At 33.9% G+C, this 22,420-nt stretch overlaps 1 protein-coding gene across 5 annotated transcripts in view; it reads left to right on the plus strand.

Annotated features, from left to right (window-relative positions):
* LOC140666730 (thrombospondin type-1 domain-containing protein 4) overlaps positions 1 to 22,420 on the plus strand; it is a 54,018-nt gene that overhangs the window by 15,599 nt on the left and 15,999 nt on the right. For all 5 annotated transcript variants that reach the window (XM_072894234.1, XM_072894238.1, XM_072894237.1 and 2 more), the window contains exon 3: positions 22,309 to 22,384. In XM_072894234.1, the coding sequence (XP_072750335.1) occupies positions 22,309 to 22,384 (76 nt within the window). The remainder of the gene's footprint in view (positions 1 to 22,308; positions 22,385 to 22,420) is intronic.

The following is a 22,420-nucleotide window of genomic DNA, read 5'->3' on the forward strand; positions in this document are numbered from 1 at the left end:
AACACTGCGCGACTGACATGCGGATTTGGCGTCGTGTCATGGGATGAACTTTACATAGTTACGCTCGTTACACTCCTCACTGTCGGTCCACGTGTTAAATTAATCACGGCGGCGAGCATTCTTCAGCGTTTCTCGCTAGAGGAAGCTTTAATCCATTCTGCGAATTGGCAGGAATTAATTTGCGCGCCCGCGCGACTCGCCGCCGCATGCGGAAACGGTTTCGTCTCGCTTCAAACCCCTAATTGATGGTTCTGTTTCGATGCCGTATAATAACCGGCGCCGGGCTACATGTGTGCAACATATCGCTGCAATCTCTGCGACGACGTCGCTCGTGGGAATACAGTGCTTGATACCTTGTCGATAACATACGTCACGGAGTATATGGAGGAAACATTTCCGTTGTTCGAAACTGACAAAAGCAGCCCTTGAATGCGCAAGAGAAAGTGTATCAACTTCTAATATCGATCTATATCGCGAGATTTAATTCGATAAATTGTGTGAGTTAATTTTTTTTCTCCAATATTTCTCTCAATAAAAAATTAAACATAAAATTTAACTTTCGGTATTCATAAAAAGTGCATTGATAAAATAATAATTGAGAGATGCAATTGCATTCCTACAATAATATATATTATGTACATTAAATAATATCTCTTTTTCTTTCGTTTTATATTGCATTGCATTGCATATATAACAATTTTAAATCACTTGTTAATATTAAATTGAGTTAAATATTTAAAGTTACGAAGGCAATGCTGCATTGTTTAAAATGAAATGTTGATCGTTTAAACATAATTTTTCCCAACGCATTATAGCGATCATTGATCTCATACTCATATGCGGCTTTATTAAATTGAATGATGATCGCCATAAATCTCGGAAGCAATGGGATTCATCGCAGAAGCTCGCGACGCCCAACCTCGCGCATAGGCTTTGTAATTAGCCGAACTTAACGTTTGTCAACGAATATTATTAAGCACCCGTTTGCGATGTATTTTACGACACAAGGCGCAGCCTCGTTATTAATCACATTGTTTCGGTCGGTCGTTAAATGGACAGCTTAATGGCTCGGGCCTGGTCATCGGTCAACGGTGCGTGTGACGAAAGTGCAAACACAGTAACCCACGAGTGCTTGCCACTATTGACTGCTGCGCTCAGATTAAAAATAATTCCATTCGGTAATTGTAGATATTATGTATTCCAAAATTTATCAAATAACTTTAATTTAAACTACACTCTTTTTTAGAAATTAAATATTATATATTTAGACACATGAAATATTACACTCATTTTTTCAAATTTTTCAATATCAATATTTCTAATTTTATCTTATTTTCTATTTATTATTCTATTTTCTAAATATAGTAGTTAAAATTTTATGTTAGTTGCATTTTTCTTGTACCGTAATAATAAAAATTTATCCGGCTGTGTTACTTATTTTTACTTTATTGCTGATATATATATACACACGTACGTACATATCCAGCTTTCGCGAAAAGGTAACGTTATTCAAGTTTCATTCTCCATACTACAGTTGCGATTAAGACCGCGATTAAGACACGAACCTTATGGATCCTTTGGTTTATCAGCCATGTATATAATTGCCGCAAAAAAGAATTGCATGCCATGTTGCAAAAGAGAGAGAGAGAGAGAGTAGCCGCGAGTGAGATGCGAAAATGTTTGGGACGCGTCTCGGGGATGGACATGGACGGATGCATTCGGATAAAGAGATATCGTGCACGCGCGTAGTCTACTCGTCGTCGATGCACCGGAAGGCATGAGAATGCATACTCCATTTATTTTTCAGTGAGCTCTGTTAAAAGATACGGTTGCCGCTACCGCCGCCGGTACCATCTCGTCATTTCATCTCTTATCATGCTTCTCCCTTTCTCTTCTCTTCCCTTTTTCTACCCCTTTTTTCCTGCCGAAACCTATAATTATTCTTGCGAATTGCAACGTGGGTGAAACTTATCCGTCGCGCGCGGACCTTGAGATTGTTAACGTTTCGAGACTCTCTTCTGGGACGATCTTGACCCGCTGGAACGCGCACGCTGCCCTTCGTAATTTATCGCGTTGTAACGTACATTACAACGCCACGGCGAGCACTTGGAGCCGCGCACATTTAGCGTTAAATGGGACTATCTGATTCTGGTGGCATTTACGTTGAACGCGATCTTTGTATTAGGCGAATAACACTTGGAATCAGACGGCCGTACTTAACGCTAAATATGCGGATACGGTCTTGTCAATGTCAACATGCGTGAATTATATATCGACATTTGTATCGTATAAATATGCTAAAGTTCTTTCAAGAAATTTGCAAATTTTAAAACTCGATTTTACTGAGGTTAAAACAATGTAAAACACAATCTTTTCTTATTTTTAAGTTAATTTTTATACTTATTGGAAGAATATTATTTTACTATTAAATTAATGTTGTACAGTATTAATATTATACAATATAATATTAATTATATTTTCAAATAGACGAAAGAGAAAGAGAAAGGGAGAGAGAGAAATTATAATAACATAATTTATATAAGTGTAAATTATAAATAAGTCTATAATTGCATGTAATAAACAATCTCGTCATACGAGATATATAATTTACTTTATAAAAGCAGATTTTTTAATGAGAGCAATTAGAAGATTTTAATGCAGCAACACATTGATCTAGGAGCGTACCTTGACTGTGGCGCGCTATTATTATTTATTTATATAAAGCATATTTGCGCAATTTTACGACGATTGGACGATTTTAATAGAGCCGTGCACAAGTAAAATGCGCGAAGAATGGTCTTTAAAAAAAAGTTACGTCCGAGAGCGCCTCATAAAAATTACGCAGAGCGCGTATCGCGTTGCTGTTCGCTGTTTATGTCGGCCGTCTATATACTTGCCGCTTTTTGAAATTTACGACGGCTGTGCGGCTGTTTCTCTCTCCTGTTTAATAAAACCTCCTTGTGCTAGAATGGAGCGCGTATTACGCGTGATGCGAGAAAAAGAAAGAGAGAGAGAGAGAGAACAAAACAGACAAAGAGAAAAAGCCGCGTGGCCTCGCTGCAATTATATAAGGTCAAAGAGCAGACTCCGAAAGCGCTCTGTTTCCATGAAAAATCGCACAAAAACTTTTTAGGTTGAAGAGATTGAACGCTTTACTCGAGATTCTCACCGTGATATTTCATAGTTTTCACGTTATTTTCGTGATTACTATTTCATAGATCTATCTCTAAACAGAGTTTCGTAGAATATGATTAATACATTAATCCAAAATTATTATTAGTTAAATTGTAGGACGTGGTTTATGAGAAGTTGTATCAATGTGTGTTGACGATCACAAATAATTCCATGAAATTAAAAAATAAATGTATATCTTGTATTATGAGTTATTTTAAATATATGATATTACCTTTCTGTTCAAGTCAAATCTTAAAATATAAATTACATTCGAATTTATTATAAACATCAAAGAATTTTGATATATTTGTGAGAAGTTGTATCAATGTGTGTTGGCGATCACAAATAATTCCATGAAATTAAAAAATAAATGTATACCTTATATTATGAGTTATTTTAAATATATGATATTACCTTTCTGTTCAAGTCAAATCTTAAAAGATAAATTACATTCGAATTTATTATAAACATCAAAGAATTTTGATATATTTTTGTTCCATATACGTATATTTAAAAAATCTAACAATAAGTGTATAAGATAATATCTAAACATTTTATATTGAAAATTCTAAAGATATAATCTGCATGTTTTCATTTATATATATATATATATGTGTGTGTGTGTGTATATTCCCTAATTTCTCCAACAAATTGCCTCAAGTCGCCGCATTTAAGATTCCGATCTTCCAGAAAATGATACATAGATTCAAGCTGCTCGAAGATGAATTCAACCTTCTTCCACGCGACATAATAACCGAAATGAAATCCCGCGAAGATTTATCGGCAATCCGATACGTATAGCCAGACGTGTGGATCTTCTTGCCACCCGGCAAGATCGCGCCGACTACTTAGCAGTAAATATCGCCGCACGCCCACGCCTTGCACCATACGATGCAATAAAGTACAGTGTACGACAAGGAATCCGCGAAAGCGTATCGTGCCAAAAACATGCCAATCGAATTAATAGACAATATAAAAAGCCGCTAAATTCACCATTATTGTCCGTTATTATTAAAATTCTTCAATAAATTTCAATAATATAAGAAAATAGATTTTTATAAGCGAAAAAAGATCATGCATTCATTATTATAAAAAATAGTGATACCATTTCACATGCAACTCCATTAACTAGTGGAGTTATTTTTATATATATTCTATGAAAAAAATAAATAGAAATTTTATTTCCTAGTCCAATAACGTACGTTTTTTTATCTCATTTGCTGAACGAATGCAGCGAAGCCAGTCGCAGCAAATCGTCGCGTTAGTCAGATTCTAACTTGGTCTTTAGTATGTTATGCGATTCTAGCGATCGTTTTCGTGCATTAGCGTTACATGGAGAACATCACGCGTTTCCTCCCACCATTTACGCATGTGCGTGTACACGCGCAATTGCACAAATAAGCCGAGCACCGCTCACGACTTGTACTTGCGTAGTACATAGTCGTACATTCCTGGTCGTTGTACCGCGATCACGAGATATCGAGCGAGCGCACCAACTATCGCTTAAGATTTGCGATAGCTTTGTCTTTTTAAGGTCTTTTCACACAATCGGTAATTTATATCCATAATATTATAAATTATTTTTTAATAAATAATATTGCTAAATATATTATTTATTATTGATCGCACACAAATATAACATTACTGTTAATAATATATTAGCAGTTATTATCAGTATTTTAAATTAGCGTTTGTATTATTTGTAGAAACTAAATGTATATTGCTTGATTATGTGAACGCTCCTTTATGACGAGATTTACATCGTGCATTGCACTCAGTGCAGCGTCGATGTTGCATCGATGCAAGCGATCATGATCACCAGCAATTTCGCACCTTTCAGGAAAAACAGTCGCGATTGCTGCAGGATAAGAATTGAATGTTTAATTTAAGTAATACTATATAAAAATAAAGTAATCCTATACAAACAATTTTGTATAAAAAGTTTTTATTGAAACAGAATATTTATACATTAAGTACATTTCGGGTGTAAGAAATCGTACGAAACAAATACATAAAACTTAAAATATATCGGATACACTTATCGCTAAACATAGAATCTGAATTTCCAAATTTTATGATACTTGAAACTTTAATAATCCTCTTTTTCTGAATCAAATTCGCAAAATAATTCTTAAATAATCGAATAATTAGATACTTTAAACATTTATTTTTAAACTTTCAGATTTTCTTGTAGCAATAGTCTCCAGAATTTCTGAATATTCTGACAATTTTAATATCTTGATACTGATTATCTCGATTTGCGCATTTAATTGATAGATTAATTACCCACACGTATACGTGCGTGATTGCGTGCGGACACGCGTGCAATCACGAGCTGCGTATAGTTTTCACGCTGTTCTCGCTTCCTGACGTGTTATCTCACACATCGGCATCTTAATACGTGACATCACACTTAACGGCGCATGTAGATCCGAAGTTCATAAAGACATGAGACGTGAAAATTTATACGGCCATTAAATACGATGTCTACTACATGAGCCGAGCTTGTCTATCTTCCTCGACAAAATATTCATGTAATCGTCAGCCATTTATGTGCGAGCGGGCGCGTTTGACTTTTCAATCTGACATTCAACCGCGCAATTATATCGAATCTTGCGGCTAAATCTTTTTAAAGCAGTAGAGATGTCTCTTGTCGAGAAATTTTCTGAAGGGCAATGCCCTTTCGATATCTTACACATATTTTGCAGTTCGTTTTTTTTTCTTATATTTATTATATGTTGTATATATTTATCTTATTATACACTTAATTTCATATAATCCCTTTATATATACTTATAGACATGAAATAATCTTGTATTCAAAGATAAAAGATATACACAATTTTATTTTTTTGAAAAAAACTTCTTAAATTTTTGCTACTTTATATACGCACATTAAAAAAAATAAATAGCTAGATAAAAAAATACATAATACTAACAAATATTTACTTTTTTCTGACTGCAACGTATAAAAGCCGTACGCCCAAGTGACCTCCCACTCTTACAATAAGAAATTTCTTCAACGTTGACGTTATGAAATAGTAGCCTGTTTATATCAAGGATAATCGATTCACAAACAGATTTAATTATTATGCAGAAAACAATTAATCGGCCGGAAATTATTATAGGTACGCATCGACGCTTTATACAACAAACAACAGGGTATCTCAACTCGTTCCTATGCTTGCTATGCCGCTCTCGTATGGAATCCCTCTGTGGTTGGATCGAACACACGACACACGTATCCCTTCATTGTACAAGCCATTGTTTCCGTCGGTGGCAGTCGCGTTTAACGAACCGCGAGGCACGTATATATCGGTAAGCTCACGTGTACCGTTTGTTCCTGTCCGCCACAATGACGGAAGCGCGGTTCTTATCGCGCCTTCTCTCAATTTCGATCTCGCGACCTTTACCAAGAAATTACGAATGTCAGCCTTAGTTTCGAATCTATCGTAATTTCAATCGTATGGTTTTACTATTGTTTATTCTATATAATAATCTATTACGTTGTTGCACCGATATCGGATTTGGGAGACGTCAAATGGTGCAGAATTTCTATAAAACGAATCAGTTGTTTTAGAAAATTTTGCTTCGATTTTCTGGAAACGTTTTCAAAAGTTTCTTGGAGTTATAGTAAATTTGACAAACTGTAAATAACTAGGAAATATGTAAAGTTTGGATAACATGTGAAGTTGAAAATGAGTTTTCTTTATTCTCTTGTTTCTGCTTAGCTTTCCATGAACTGAATAAAACATGAATATAATTGTCGTCTGTGCTTGTTAAGAAAAAACTAAATTCCCGATTCAATCCAAAAGAGACAATGCACGGTATTCGAGAAATATCCGCATCAACGAACTGCACATTCAGTACCAACTTCTCTATCTCGTAAATCGTATTTTTCTCTTTTGGCGAACATGTCTGTGTCATTCGAAGAGAGAAGGATGTTGTAGATAAAACTCGATTTTTCTTCGAAAAGAATTTCCATGAATTTAACTCGGAGAGACTTATATCAGTTGGAGTATTTTTCTGAAGCGCATACGACTTCTATTTTTATCGCTTCTAGGGATCCATGCTTGCTCCCGTTATCTGAAGAGCTTACTAACTAATTAGCTATTAGCGAAGTGCGAGCGTATCTGACCGTGACCACTGTCATCGTCAATTAATTTCTGACTAAAATCGTACCACTATTAATACAGAATTACGCAACTTCTTCAAGTTCTGTGTTCATAAACTTTGAATTTTATTTTAGATTCATGCAGACTCGTTGTAGAAATTTGTTGGTCCGTAAACCTTGTTAATAGAAAACTATAACGCTACAACTTTTTAGTCTTGATGAATATTACTTTTTAAAACTTTAATTTTATATTGAATTTAACATTTCCCATGAGAAAAGTTATAAACAATAAATATTATTTTATATGTATTAGAATATATACATATCTTTTTTTCTTCTGAAAGTGCAAATAAAAAATATTGCATAGCCATTTTTGTAAATTATTATTATTTTTATAAAGTTAAAAGAAGCAATTTTTATCGAATAAAACTACAAATTAAATTTTTCCAAATTTAAATACTTTAAATTCTCCTGTCAAGGATTAAATATTGTAAACATCTTTAATATTCTTCATGGCACATAAATCATTAAAAGAGAACTCTCTTTTATTCTTTTAGAAATGTATTCTGCATTTTACGTTATTCAACAGCAGATTTTTTCCGGTATTAATTTTGTAATGTAGATGTCTCTAAGTCGGACACATAGCCAACAGCATTGTAACAGCACACCATTGTTAAACTTAGATTCAATGCGAACCGTAGGTTTCTTTGCGAACGCTTGCGGCGGCCGCGTTTCCATTTTCCTCGCGATATTACTCGCGGCGAGTACTATCGGGCCGCGCGTCGAAGCGATTTTCCGCTCGGAAATAGCGCCGCAAGCTTGGAGACTTTTGTTGCCGCAAAGAGTGCAAAGAGATCGGCGCCGTAAATCGCGATCCGTTGCTTTAAAACCGCGCGGGTTTGCCGACCAAACGCACGCGTTTTCTTCTCTCGTCGGCCGTTATTGACACGATGGACAACACCGGCTTTGTACACACTAGGCCGTTCGTGTACCCTGTGGATTTGTTTGCCCACGGCATACAACCGCGGCCTAATGCAATCTCCTTCTTCTCTTCGATGAGGTAGGTCGTCTACACTCTCGATTCCGAGCGTCGGTGATTCACATAGACGAGAAAAATGCAACGGTTGACCTGGCGCTTCCTGACCTTTTCTTCTTGATTTTGCACATGCGAATATTTTATCACAAAAAAAAAAAAAAATCAATATTTTAGAAAAATCAATTTTTTTTTAAATATTTGTTATTAGTATAAAATATATTCTTTCCTTTTCACTATTAGATGAAATGATAAATTAATATTTTATATAAAGATTTAATTATTTTTATAATGTTGATTAACTATTAGATTAATTTTTGTTACTTTATATCTATCGGAAAATATGAAAACATTGAAAATTGAGAGATTTTTTAGCCAGAATTATTATTTTTTTGATATTTGAAATTTTCTTATTCCCAGAAAAAATCATTGAATTTTGACAAACATTTGACGTTATCATTTACGAGCATTGCATCAAATGCAACCGTGATGCGCCACTCTGATGCACAAGGATGCACATGACTCGTGCATCATAATTCGCGCACGCATATATGCACGTTCTGCCAACGGAACGGAGAACCTTGAAGGTTACTGCGAGGCATGGACCGGTTCTCAGTAATTAACATATGCAACGTTAATTTTACGGAATTATAATTTCACGTCACTCGGTGCGGATCCGAGCGCAATACATGGAACGAGTGTAGAGGAGTGAAGAAGCAAGGAGAGAAGAAAAGTTGGGAAGGTCGGTCGTCTTTTCTCGGCTACTGCGAATCCATGGAAGATGATCTCTCGATCAGATCATGCAACATGCAGCGCTTTTCTCACATTTGCTCGACAAGAGGATTAATCGCGATGATCGCGTCAATTACCGTAGGCTTTAATTGTCATCGTCAGCGCAATGAGATATAAATTAGCGAACTATTGGGTACATGAATGCCTTTTTTGTAATTTATTATAATTTATTATTTACATGTTTATTTATTCGATATTATATCTTGATTTTTATTGTTAGGAATCGAACATTTGAAGTTATTTAAGTTATTAAGTCTCAAATTATTAAATCTAAATGTTCAGAAAATTTTGACAATTCGAATTTCGAAAATTCTTTTATAGAGAGACTTTTGAATATGTATTAATTTAATGCTAAAGTTAAATTTAATATGTTGTCTTCAAATAGTAGCGGATTAAAAAAATTTCAAATCTTTGAGACTTGTTGAAACTTTATAATTGAAAACTTTAAAATTTTATATATTTTTCTCTCTTTTTTTCTTGCTTTAGAAATATGGAAAACTTCATTTCTTTAAAAGTTGTAAGTATTATGCTTAAATGTTTTGAAATATAATATATAACATCTTTTTAGCAATTATTATAATAGAAGTTATGCAATTGATTTAATTAAAACTTTAAATTAAAGAATAATTTTTGTATTACATAAATATGAACTAATATAGTATAATATTGTACCTTACATTACGTTGCCAGTGAATGTAGACACAGCATCTACTGAACGCTAATATGGCAATAATTCGAAACATGAAAGATTCGTGGGATAAAACCTCAAAATTTTATGGCGCGCGTCTTTGTCGACACGACATGTGTATACGGCATGGATTTAATTATCTTTGGAACAGCATATATAGTACATCGGCTGTTTTATGACGAAATATCGCGTCGCATATTTCTGAAATTAAAAACAGCGTCACGAGCTTTCCCTTGGGAAATGCCAACCATTTTTTCATGGCTTGCCTCTGAAGTATTAACTGGTAGATCAGAGATCCGCGCGCTTTATTACAAGCCGTGTAATAAAAGAAGACCCTGTCACGCATTTCTCTGGAAATTATTTGCATTGAGGCAATTTATTATATTAGTAATTGATATACACAATAATTAAAATTGCGCAATTATCTATAATATCAAATACTTATATAATTAAGACGTACATATGATATCAATTACGCATATATTTCACAGTTTTATTCAAATTATTATTTGCATTAAATACTCTAGAAAAATTACATTTTTTAATATTGATTTATAAATAGTAAAACTTTATTATTTTAAAATCTTTTGTAATAGAATTATATAGTTATATATAAACATTTTTGAAGATATTTTATTTGTAGTGTGTAGTGTGTAGTGTGAGAATCGCGGTTTTGTCATTGAGTCGTTTTCTCTGCGTAGTTTTTAATTTTATCGAACTAACCAATTTTAATTACTCTCTTTTGTACGGGAAGATGTGTTAATATTTTATTTAATGTACATTTATTATATTTTTAATTAAACTTTCCGTTGTCTCATGTACTGTACGAATAATTCAACGCGGAAATATAATCGCGACGGTGTCGTATGGCAAGTCATTAAAAGGGACGCCGTTGCCGTCGATCATTATCGATTCACAGCAGTCCTTTTCTTGCTCGCTAATCAGCCACGAGTCCCGTGTCGGGGAGTAATAGAATCTAAGACTTCGACCGTCTCGCTGTTGTCGTGCGCAATCGGATGATCTATGCGTGACTGCCTCCGGCACGGAGGAATCTTAATTCGATGGATCCTAATATTAATAAGTCGCCGGGATGACTTCGACGATCCCAAGAGTTCGCGGTGACGATGTCCGTGAATTGCGCGTGAATAATGCACGATGATACAACGTATACGGCAATGACCTGTGCGACGAGAGCGATTTTTAATAATTCAATTCTAGAGGAGTAAATAATTTAAGCGCGCGCGCGAAAGAGAGAGAGAGAGAGAGAGAGAGAGAGAGAGAGAGAGAGAGAGAGAGAGAGCAGAAGAAACACTTTAGTATTATTAATTATTAATGGTCTTAACTCTCTTTTGATAGGAATATTGATTATTAATAGTACGCTGCGATATAGTGTGGTAATATTCTTTTTAATATATTAATTAAAAAATGCATAATTCTTCTATAAATCTTTTCATAAAAAAAATATTTACAAAATATTTCTGATAATAAAAAAAAAAAAAGTTCACGAAAGAATTAGTCTTAGAATTAAATGCAATATTATTATATTCGATATTAATAACAATGTCAAATATTCATCAGCACGATTAATCCACACATTATAAGCATATTAAATTTTTAAAAATAAAATTTTGTGAAGAAACATAAAGATAAAAAATTAAATAGGATATTTAATTTCGATTTTACCATCAAATATTTAAAAAATAATAAATTCTAAAAAAATGAAGGATTATACAAAATATTTGCAATATATTGGTGTGTATATATGTATATTATTAAAACTATGACGAGGAGAAGTATATATACTTAACATAATAATGAAAACAAACATCTACGAAGTACATTTCATGATTATAAAAATACGAGAGAGAAATTCTGGGAAAAAATTATCTCATAAACTTATATGTATATTATCATGATAAAAACATAATGTAATGAAATGTATTCGCTGTTATTCAATACAACATTTCGATGGACATTTCAAAATGGCCAGTATAACATGCTGTTTCGAGACTCGCAATTAATTCCACGCGTAATTGATGTACGAATCGGAAACTTCTCTCACGCAAGGGTATTTTACTTTAGTTCTTTACTTCTCGGAAACAGTACATGTTTATCGCACACAGTAAAACGATGTATGCAAATTTTAATCATACTAAAATTAAATAATAAAATATATGTAATATATACATATAATAAAATATTTAATATTATAGCAACTTTTATTATTATAAATTACTTAATTACATATACAATATGATGAAATAATATATTGTAATAGGATGTAATTTATTTTCTGTATTATGAAATTTCTTGACCAGAAGGTGTTGTTTTGAGATACTCAATTAATTCTGTGCAAAATTGATATACGAATGTGTAATTACTTACCATGCTCTTTCTTGGTTTTGTTTAAAATATATATTTTGCATATGCGTTTAAAGAGAATTCACGTAAAGTTTCTTTGTGTTTATGGTATCCATAAAGGGTAAAAATGCATGCATGTGCATGGCGTTCGTGTATACATGTGCGTCGCGGATATTAATAGAAGCGTGGGAGGATGCGAGAACGCTACACGCGCCGAATAACAAACGATTCGCGACACCTCTTTTATCTGATAGCGTACGTGAATGCATCTCGAATACAGTAACATGGGCAAAAATTATTTTATATATTAAACTTTACATCTTGTATGTTTACAGATTTTTTAAAAGTTTATCAAAATACATATTTGAAGCTTGACATTGTAATTAATTGAGTCTAAAATATAGAAGAAAAATCACAATTGAAATTAATTAAAATTTAATTAAATATGTGCAAAAAAATAACATAATATTCAACTATATTAACTTTCAATAAATATATATGCTGTTAGTTAAATTTAATGTAAATGAAGTAATGTCGGGGAGAAAATATGTTATCAGCGAAATCTTTGTTGTTGATTTTAATGTAATCTCATTTTGTTATTGATGTTTAAATTAATTATTGCAAGATGCGAATATGTATAAAATAATTATAAAATAACTATAATGGAAACAAAATTTTAATATGTTTTACGTGGGGCTTTGATTGCACTTGTAGATTTTAAGTTCTTACTAAATCCTGACTGTGTAAATCATGACAGGAAATCATGAGTCACTCGAATGACTTGGACTCCTCCGAAGGATCTGTTCTGACTTCTTCGCGATCCTTCCTTTCAATCCTTTCGACCTCTTGACATCCATGCGCGTGTTCGTCGAGCTTAACATTTTTTACCTTATCAACAGGCGTCTTGGCCTTCTGACATTTGCGATCAAACCTTCGATAGGATCGTATAATCTCTTGGCGCGTAAAAACCGAATGTTGCATTGGTGCGAAGCGATTGACTTCTGTGATTCGTAGTAACTTTACATGCTGATATTATTTTGAATAAATAATATCATTTTCGTAAACGTATCAATGTTAAATAGTTTTGGAATTTTATTATAAATTATATTTTAGTTTTACATTTTTTTTTTCATCTTTTTAATATATCTATTTTTAGAATAATTTTATTCGTGCAAAGAAAAATAATTATTGGAACATATTGATTTGTATTTTATTTTATAAGATATCTAATAATTATATATGTATAATTTATTTCGTAAATATACATAGATTGCCCTTCTCTTTTATAAATTAATATAACAATTCCTAAAATAACAATTCTTTTTCTTATATTTTCCACTTATGATTTCTATAATTTATATTCCCTAATCTTTTACGTCTCTACAATTTGTATTAAGCTTAAATTTTCGTCTACTGTTTCACCAAATTTGACAATTAATTTATGATTGCTACTCGTGTGATAATCAAGTAATTTACGAGGAAATATTTTAATCGGATCAGTCTGTGACGACACGGAACATTCTCCTCTATTATCACTGGTCCTGTCCACGCTTGCGCATATCCGGCCCCCAAAAACTGACCCAGATCACGCGTGTGGTCACACGTCGATCTTAAGCTTGGATATAGCCTTTCCGTCCCTCGCTCCGACCGTCGTCAGATGGACATTCCCCCTTCACCCCTCCCATTTCCACCTTGATCTCCCCGTTCATCTCCTGATCCAGCTAACCGCCCATCTCTCGACTTGACTTCGATGTATTGAGTTTCATGCGGAGATACACGTACGCGCAGTCGTGCGTGCAGCTAACAAGACGCTCTTCGGCGTAGATGGCCCGTCTTCATGTAGGGAGGTATACCGCCCGCGGGTGATTCGCGCTAATTTTACTTCCCGCCGAGCCCCGTCACCCCGCAGCCGGTCGGCCGGTTTTCCGAACGTTTTTGCCACTGTATATATATATATATATATATATACTGTACCGGTCTTCTTATCTATTTTCACGAGCTGTATGTCTAAAACTCATATCTACAAAGTTGTGATGCTTCGCGAGCATAGTAGATAAGGTCCTTGGGGATGCATCGCTCACTTGCGAGAAAATCGATTCGGCGTTGCTTCACTTCTTCGTAAGCAATGTAAAACTTTGTTATAAATTAGATTGGTGGTCTAAGAAACAAATATGTTAGGTTTTAGTCATTTTTACTTTATATTTAATTCTTTTTTCATATTTTTTATTTTTTTTTTTTTTTTTTTTTGACATTTAAAATTTAATCTTAATCTTTGACTCTATCATGACTCTATGAAACTGTTATTCGCAATTTTTCGCACGAGATTCAAATCTTTTAATTAATTTTTACTTAATTACTAATAAACTTTCCTGTCATGCTATAAGCTTAATCGACAATTATCCTTTTATCTTAATATCCGCGTTCTCCGAATATCTGGATAATAGCGGACCTACTCAATGATGTCGACGGTCGATTGTTGGTCGAACGAGGCCGTTACATCACCTAACTGCCGTTGTTAGTCTAACACTCGCCTGATGAATTGATCTGAAAATACGGGTGAAAAAAACAATGTTCCTCTAGATAGACGATGATTGCCTTGAAACAGTTAACACAGATAACAAACGTTAAAACGGGGTCACTAAACACCTTTGACAGACGCCACGAATTGCGTCGATCGGCGCGGCGTGCACGTTCGATAATGAGCGAAGTAACGACCAGTTAGCGACTGTATTACTCTGATTGCGATATCACATTACAGCGTGGCGACGTAAATTTAAACAGATGCGCCGCAAGAAATGTGAAGTCGGCAATGGCATCTTTATTGTGCGATAAAAAGCTTTGAATAGTTTATTGTAGCGTTCCACCACGATTGCTTCTGATATTACCCTCTTTGCATATCTGATTAAAAAATATATACTTCTAGATTAATTCACAATAATAAAGGATTTTTATTTTATAGTGAATGCATATCCTCGTAAACTCATGCAAGCTATTTTCAGTTTAATTGTCTCATTAGCTAAGTATTTCTCTTTCTATTTTGCTGAGAGTATGCTATTAGAAAGAAAATGACACAAGATATTGTATGGAAAACTATAATAATTTAATATAATATGTTAATATGTGTATACATAATATATTAATATTAAATAAGAAAATATTTATATAATAATAATATAATGAAGTATTTAAAAATTTTAATATAATAAAAAATAAAAAACTTTATAACAAACTTAAAGAATAATGAAATAAAATTATTTGACGCTGAAAGCGCATAATATATCAATGCTTTGATCGTATCGCATATCGTAAGCATTTCGCACAGGCGCCGTCCGCATGCGGAAGGCACCTTCGGGCGAGGTTCTCGAACGGTATAACGAGGCCGACGATCGGCGACTCTTCGAAAATGGAAGATAAACACCGAAGTAAAGAAAGATTACTAGCGACGACAATAACAACAGCAGCAATACGGAGCCGTTTCGGTTATCGGAAATTGGCGCTGACCGCCTCCTGGTAACTGCACCGGTAAGGCACGTATCTCGCATCGAACGCACCTGCGTGCGATATCTGTAACGTGTGTACGCATGTACATATGCACGCGTAAAGTTTGATTTACAGTTTGGCGATATTTCGTCAGTGACGTTAGAAATATCTCATATATATATATATATATATATATAGGCACTCTAATCTCTTACATTTCCTTAGAAAGTCACAAACGTTAACAACGTTGCAATTATTTTGTTAAACTTCTAAAAATGCATTTATTTATTCTTTTTATAATTTGTTACAAATGGCATAAGCAAATTGATATGATATATTTTTCATATTGTATATCACATTTAGACACGATGTAATCAAGAATTTCTCTATTAATATTTGACGAAGAAAAAAAAAACTTTTCGATCAATTTATAAATTCACATAAGAAATTTCAATGAAAGATCTAAAATTAGACAGCCCTTGCTTATTTTTATCTGAATCGGAATGTATTTCCCCGGAGAAACTTTTCGAGAGAGCGCTACTAATTGCTTCTACTCTCTGGTGGCTGTTTATTTTTCATTAGATTACAGTAAAATATAGCGACATTAAACGACGAGTAGCTCCGTTTAAACGGGAGCTTTGGCGGATCTGAAGGAGGATTAAAGCGCACAGGATTGGGATGGAGCTCGAGCTGTCGTCGTAGGCCAGTAGTGGAAATCCTCCTTAAGCCGATCGAAGTACTCCGGTATCATTAGAGAGACCATTCGAGAGACTCGCACACATATCCCTTCTCTGCCCCTTATCCGATGGCGACTTCTCTTCGAGAAGGGATACGGTGGTCCTCGTGCCGAAGACAATGCCGTGCCGCGTATCGTGCATCATATTTCACGGTCATTTCTTTTTGTGTCCGCTACGTGTACATCGCTCCAATCCGGGCCCCGATGGCGACGAAAATTCTTCTCAAAGGACCACCGTGATGTCGAATTTGCGGGCCTCCCGTGCTGTCGGATGCCAACGATGCATCCCTTCCTTTTGCTTTCACGTCTTCTTATTTTGTCGCATCAAAGACTTTGATGACTTAAAAAACATAAATATTTGAAATTTAGTACATACAGAAAGAAACAATGATTTTTTAAATTGATAAAAGAACGTTTATGGCAATTAGAAATTTAGAAGAGAAGATTAATGTATCATATAATATACCGAAATATTAAAAAATGAAATACTAGAAATACGAGGGATTATTTGAGAGAAATCTCAGTTGAAAAGATATAAAACGGCACAGCTGGAAATTACATTTTAAACATGGTCGTTCGATTTTATTTTGATTTAATATTGTTGCATTGCCTTATAGGGTAAACTAGGGTATGATGGCCATATTTTACTGCAATTTTTTTAATAATTGCTACATAGTGCGCTTTTTTAGTCATTATCAAAGATAATCGATATTTACAGTAGTTTATATGCATACATTTTTCGAAATAACGATGTTGTGAATCTTATATCATATTTTTAATTTTTTCCACTAAAAACTGTTATAACGTCGAATAAATTACAATTAAGCTATCGTAATCGACGTTAGACATATTATAAAGATATGTAAATTATTATGTGACCTATAATTTTTATTTTCGTTTTCACTATTTTTTTATAAATATGGCCATCTTTCCGTCACTATGGTTATCTTTTCCTTAAAAGTTGGATAAGATGGCCAATGCTTATGTTGTACTATTTTGATAATATAAAATTTCTATTAAATATTTTCCTTTTAATTTCGATAATATTACGTAATTTAAGCTTCAGTGAAGATAATATGCCAAACACTATTAAAAAATAACAAAAATAAAAGTATGTTTTTTGGATTTTAAACAACTATGGCCATCTTATCCGAGTTTACCATAATGATTTCAAATTGCGAGCCATAACTCTAACTTTGAAAGATTGTACACACAGTGTTAAGAGTGCAACGGTATATATAACTTTTATTCGGCGGACGCGGAGAATCCGGCGTAATTTTTTACGATCCGCCGTAATTGCAGGGCAAGTGCCGTTTATTTATAATACCGCCGTAAAAGTTACAATGTGCAGCCGTACTCGAAGACGCGGCAAAAGCTTGTATTAATATACAACGTTGTTAAACTCGTCGCGCGACCTGCAATTGTTCCGTCTGAGCACATATCGTTAGAAGAGAATTTGTTCATTGGTCATGTAATACAGTAATTTAATGATGTCATTGCGCTAACAGCGTCGAATAATGATTCTCAGAGAATGACTTGCACTGATTTTATCAGATTAAATCGTACCCAGTTGAGGAATATCATTTAATATCATTTAAATACATTTTATAGACAAACTACGTTTACAAATATGTATAAATATAAATTTTTAATTACACACTTTAATTTAATAATACATATGTACATTTGTACATTTAATATTTTACTTAATTATATTTTTAACGGCGTTATACAAACAGATGTTACAAACAGATCCGCGGAAGTGGCGAGTCGCTGCGAATACGGAGTAATTTCGCTCTAACGACAAAAAGCGAGCTCGGTATTCTTCTTAATGGGATCCATTGAGACCCCCTTGACTTTATGGTGGCGTATCTGGCTGCTATTGATGTGCTGTTCTCGCCTTCAATAGAAAGATTCTAGCCGGAGTCTATAAAGCTGGCTGAGGCATGCTGCTGTTTCTTATTGATCGATTTTTCGCATTCCTACGCTATTGAGTACAAGACTGGCATTGTTTGTTGTAAGTGCGAGATACGCCGCGACGGACGGACCGCGTGATACGGGAAGTCGTAACGGGTCGCGGATATACGGTTCATAGCTGTCCGTAGCTTCGTAGGCTTTTATGGCGAAGATCGATCGTCGATACTTTGGCAAGAACGTATTTGCATTACGACTTGCAACCACGAAGGGCGATTCGCGATCGTATTGTCGCTGATAAGCGCGGAATCTCTATTGAAGTACTTTAAGCGGTGCCGAGCGATATGCGGAAGCAAATTGATAGGTTCAGGATTTAATGTCAATTAAATTGAAAGGAATTAGATAATATTGTTGTTTTGTTTTCTGTAAAAATAAAAAATGGATATAAATATCATTTATCAGTGATCTTTGGATTGAAATATATTTCTATAAATTTCTCTTCAAAATGGAATTATATAAACTAGTTTACTTTTATTAGCAATTTTTATATTTAATTCAATTTTCATTTGATATAAGTCAACAAAAGCCTGAAAATTTATATTTATAATAGATGATGTAATGCGTATTTTTTATTTATATTTTAATGTCTTTTAACAACTATTGATTTTATCAAGATATTTTCAAGATGTACTTCGAATATTGACTTTCCCTGATATAAGCTACTTAACTATTATCGAGATAAAGTGATGAGATATTTATTAAGGAGATCAAAACTTTGTTGTATATGCTATGCTTGGTATAAGAGGATTCATTGGAATCGTTTTGCTCAAAGAGAATTAAGATCTACTTACAAAAAGTCTCAAATAACTGAAAGCTTTTCAAATTACTGCAAATTTCTTGTCTTAAAGTAAACTTGGAATTTCTTGACGTATGCAAATAGTTGTTTTAAAATTGCATCATCAGAATATCAAAGTCCAGATATTTTTCGGTTTTTTTATATCAGATAAGCATATGTGCAAATTGCAACAATTTTCTAGTTTAAATGCTCTTGTTACAGCGATTTTAGGATATTGACGCACGAGTCGCGCTATGAAGTAAAGGCGAATGAACGATGACGCGAGTCTCTCGCTCGATTGAGTCGTCGATAAAAATCAAAATTCCTCGTTTCCAATCTCGCGGAATTTTCTCGCAAGACTCGACGTTGCCGAGGAAGAGCCCACGCGCGTTGTTGGCCGTTGCCGTCTCACACATTTGCTGCATAGCAATGCAATCGAGATCCATGCCGCCCTTCGGATGCACTACTTACGAGCGCATCGCGTGGAAAGTCGAGATAGCGCATTTTTCTGTGATTATACACGCACGCATTCGCGTACGCAATGCTGCTGGTATTAGCGACGGGCGGTCTGCACATCTCGCCTCTTCTCCTCTCGCGGTTCATTCGAACCCTGCTCCCCTTTGCCCCTCCCTTCGATTGCGGCGTGGCCTAATGATTAATTAAGCTTTCCGAGAAAACGCAACAAGTGAAACGTTATTAGCGCTTAGTGGCACAGTTTATTCGGATCAGCGACACTCGGGGTCTCTCCCCTTCGCCCTCTCGTATGTGTAATCTATTGGCTTGTACGCACTTCCTGTTTGCCCGAGTACCTTGTTGGCTTTTAATAATTCCATTGATCGACATAAATCAAATATATGGTACAAATAAATTTCGTATTTCTTTTTCTGTTTAAATAACAAGAAACATGTGTTTACAAATTTTATTTCTTATCAAAACGTGATATAACTTATATTAAATGTTTGCTTTGATTTTTCTATTGGAAATAATTGATGTGTGAAATTACTGTGAAGATCACGTGGCATTACAGTCTGATCGAAAATAAAGAATTTTAACTAAAATAAGCGATTACGTTATCACACATTCATTTGCTTCTTCTCTTTTACATATACATTACATTTTTTTTACTTTGCATTAAGTTCTAGATTAATATTAATTTGTACTGTATTATAGTTAAAAAAATCTAGAAATTAAAGAATTTATTCTTGATATTTTTTAATATTAAATACAATATTTATTTTTTATATAATTATTGAATTTATATTATTTTTTATATAATTATTGAATAGTTATATATATGTCTGCAATTAATTGTATATTATTATTTTAGTATTGAATATTTATTTATCTAATTTAAAACGTAAAATTTGACTCTTATTCTTTCGATTGCAAATGATAAGTGCATAAATGATATGCGTGTCTCGTCAAAATTTATCGCCATCTGCATTTTACATTGCTTTATTTTCTTTTGCATCAGTATCTTTGAAGCTTGCACGTTTTTGAGTAATTTCCGCGGAGAAATGATACAGCGGCTGCCGTCTACATGCATCAGAGCGCATCAGCGACCTATCATCGCCATATGCGGTTTCTATTTGTTCGTATACGTTTCCCAACTCGCAGACGGTATTTAAGCTAACGCTCATGAATAATTAGTGTGGAGAAGCGACAAGACAGTTGCGCTTCTTGCGTGCACGAAGGCGCATCAGCATACTTTCTGTACCTATATATGCATTTTCTACGTAGGGAACATCACTCATGCTCGCACTTCTGACTTTACTCCTCCTTTTTCTTAATCTAAGAGAAAGCAGGATACTGAGAAAACATTTTGAAAACCAAGAAAATAAAAAGAAAATTAAAATTTAGATAATAAAAAAGTATTCTATTTATTTCAATAAATGTCTTCGTTCTCTAGATTTTTGATTTTTTAAAAATATATTTGTGAATATTTGAAGATATATTATTTTAACTACGAAATTTTTCTCTCTGAGGGAAAATATCAGAACTTATTAATTGTGTAAAAATGGAATAAATGTGGATGTGAAAATTTTACAAGTTTTTTACCAAGAGTTAATTTTTTTTTTTTTAAATCTAATGTTTTAATATAAATTTCAAATATAAAAATCTTACAATAAAATTGTTACAATGATTATAGAATTTGTTCTGTAAAAATTATTATTTGTTAATTTTAATAATTATACTATTCTCTTTATTATTTAAATTTAATTATAGTCAATTTCGCTTTTATTTAAAAATACCTGAAATACCTCAATTTTTTAAAGTCGTATTATCACGCTTACCTTGGTGCAATTAGCGTGACGAATTGAGCCAACATTAGTCTGTAGTTTACGTAGCCACCTAAGCAGTAAAAGCAAAGATCGTGGCGCGCCATCGTTATCCCGTGGAGCAACGGATGCTGAGATTGCATGTCGACCTCGATCCCGGGATGCACGTGGAAAGATAGAGAGGGAAGAAAGAGTAACTACGGTGGGAAAAATTGGGACGTACGTGTGGTGTTGTTTGATCGAGCCGAGATAAGACGACGCGAATCGATTATATCGATCGCAAAGATCTACCTCTATGTATGTAGTCAACATACTGATGATTATGCCAACGGAAGCAATATATATCCAAGGCTTGTTAAATACGTTTTTTAGCCACGTGATATGTATTTTGAGTAGTATAACAGTATGTTATGGAAATTACATTTCTTAAACTAACAATAAATATAATTCGATATTTAAAATTAGATATTTTGATATTTTGTTTTTTCTATAATTGTTGACTTTTAACAGAAAAATAAACTAATTAGAGATAGTTACTTAATTATATTATATACATATATATATTTTTTTCTTTTTCTATTTATCACATAAGTTGTTTCTATTAATTGAAAAATACATTAGAGCACAAAGGGTTAAACAAGTTTATCGCTGGCATTGTTGACTTTAATTCATCAGCGTTATTGCACATTCGTGGATGTGCGCGTTAGTCATTCAATAAAGATTAAGATCGCATTCTTGAAATTTCTAACTCAATGAAAGCAGACAAAACAGGCTGCGATGAAAGAATAATTGCTTCGCTTTCGACGAGAAATGTTATCGTTCACGAAAGTGTAAATTGCGTTCATCGATCTTTGTATTTATACAATGGATCAATTTATATGCCCCCTTCTATCTCTGTTGCAGATCGATTCTAGCCCTGATGATGCTGAGCGCGGCCGGTGTCTCGTCTTCCCACATGCCCGAGAAGTATCCTATAGAGGTAAGTTTCCGTAGGAAAATTATGTTCTCTATTTTA

This window comes from Anoplolepis gracilipes, chromosome 6 (assembly GCF_047496725.1).
Source record: "Anoplolepis gracilipes chromosome 6, ASM4749672v1, whole genome shotgun sequence".
NCBI lineage: Eukaryota > Metazoa > Arthropoda > Insecta > Hymenoptera > Formicidae > Anoplolepis > Anoplolepis gracilipes.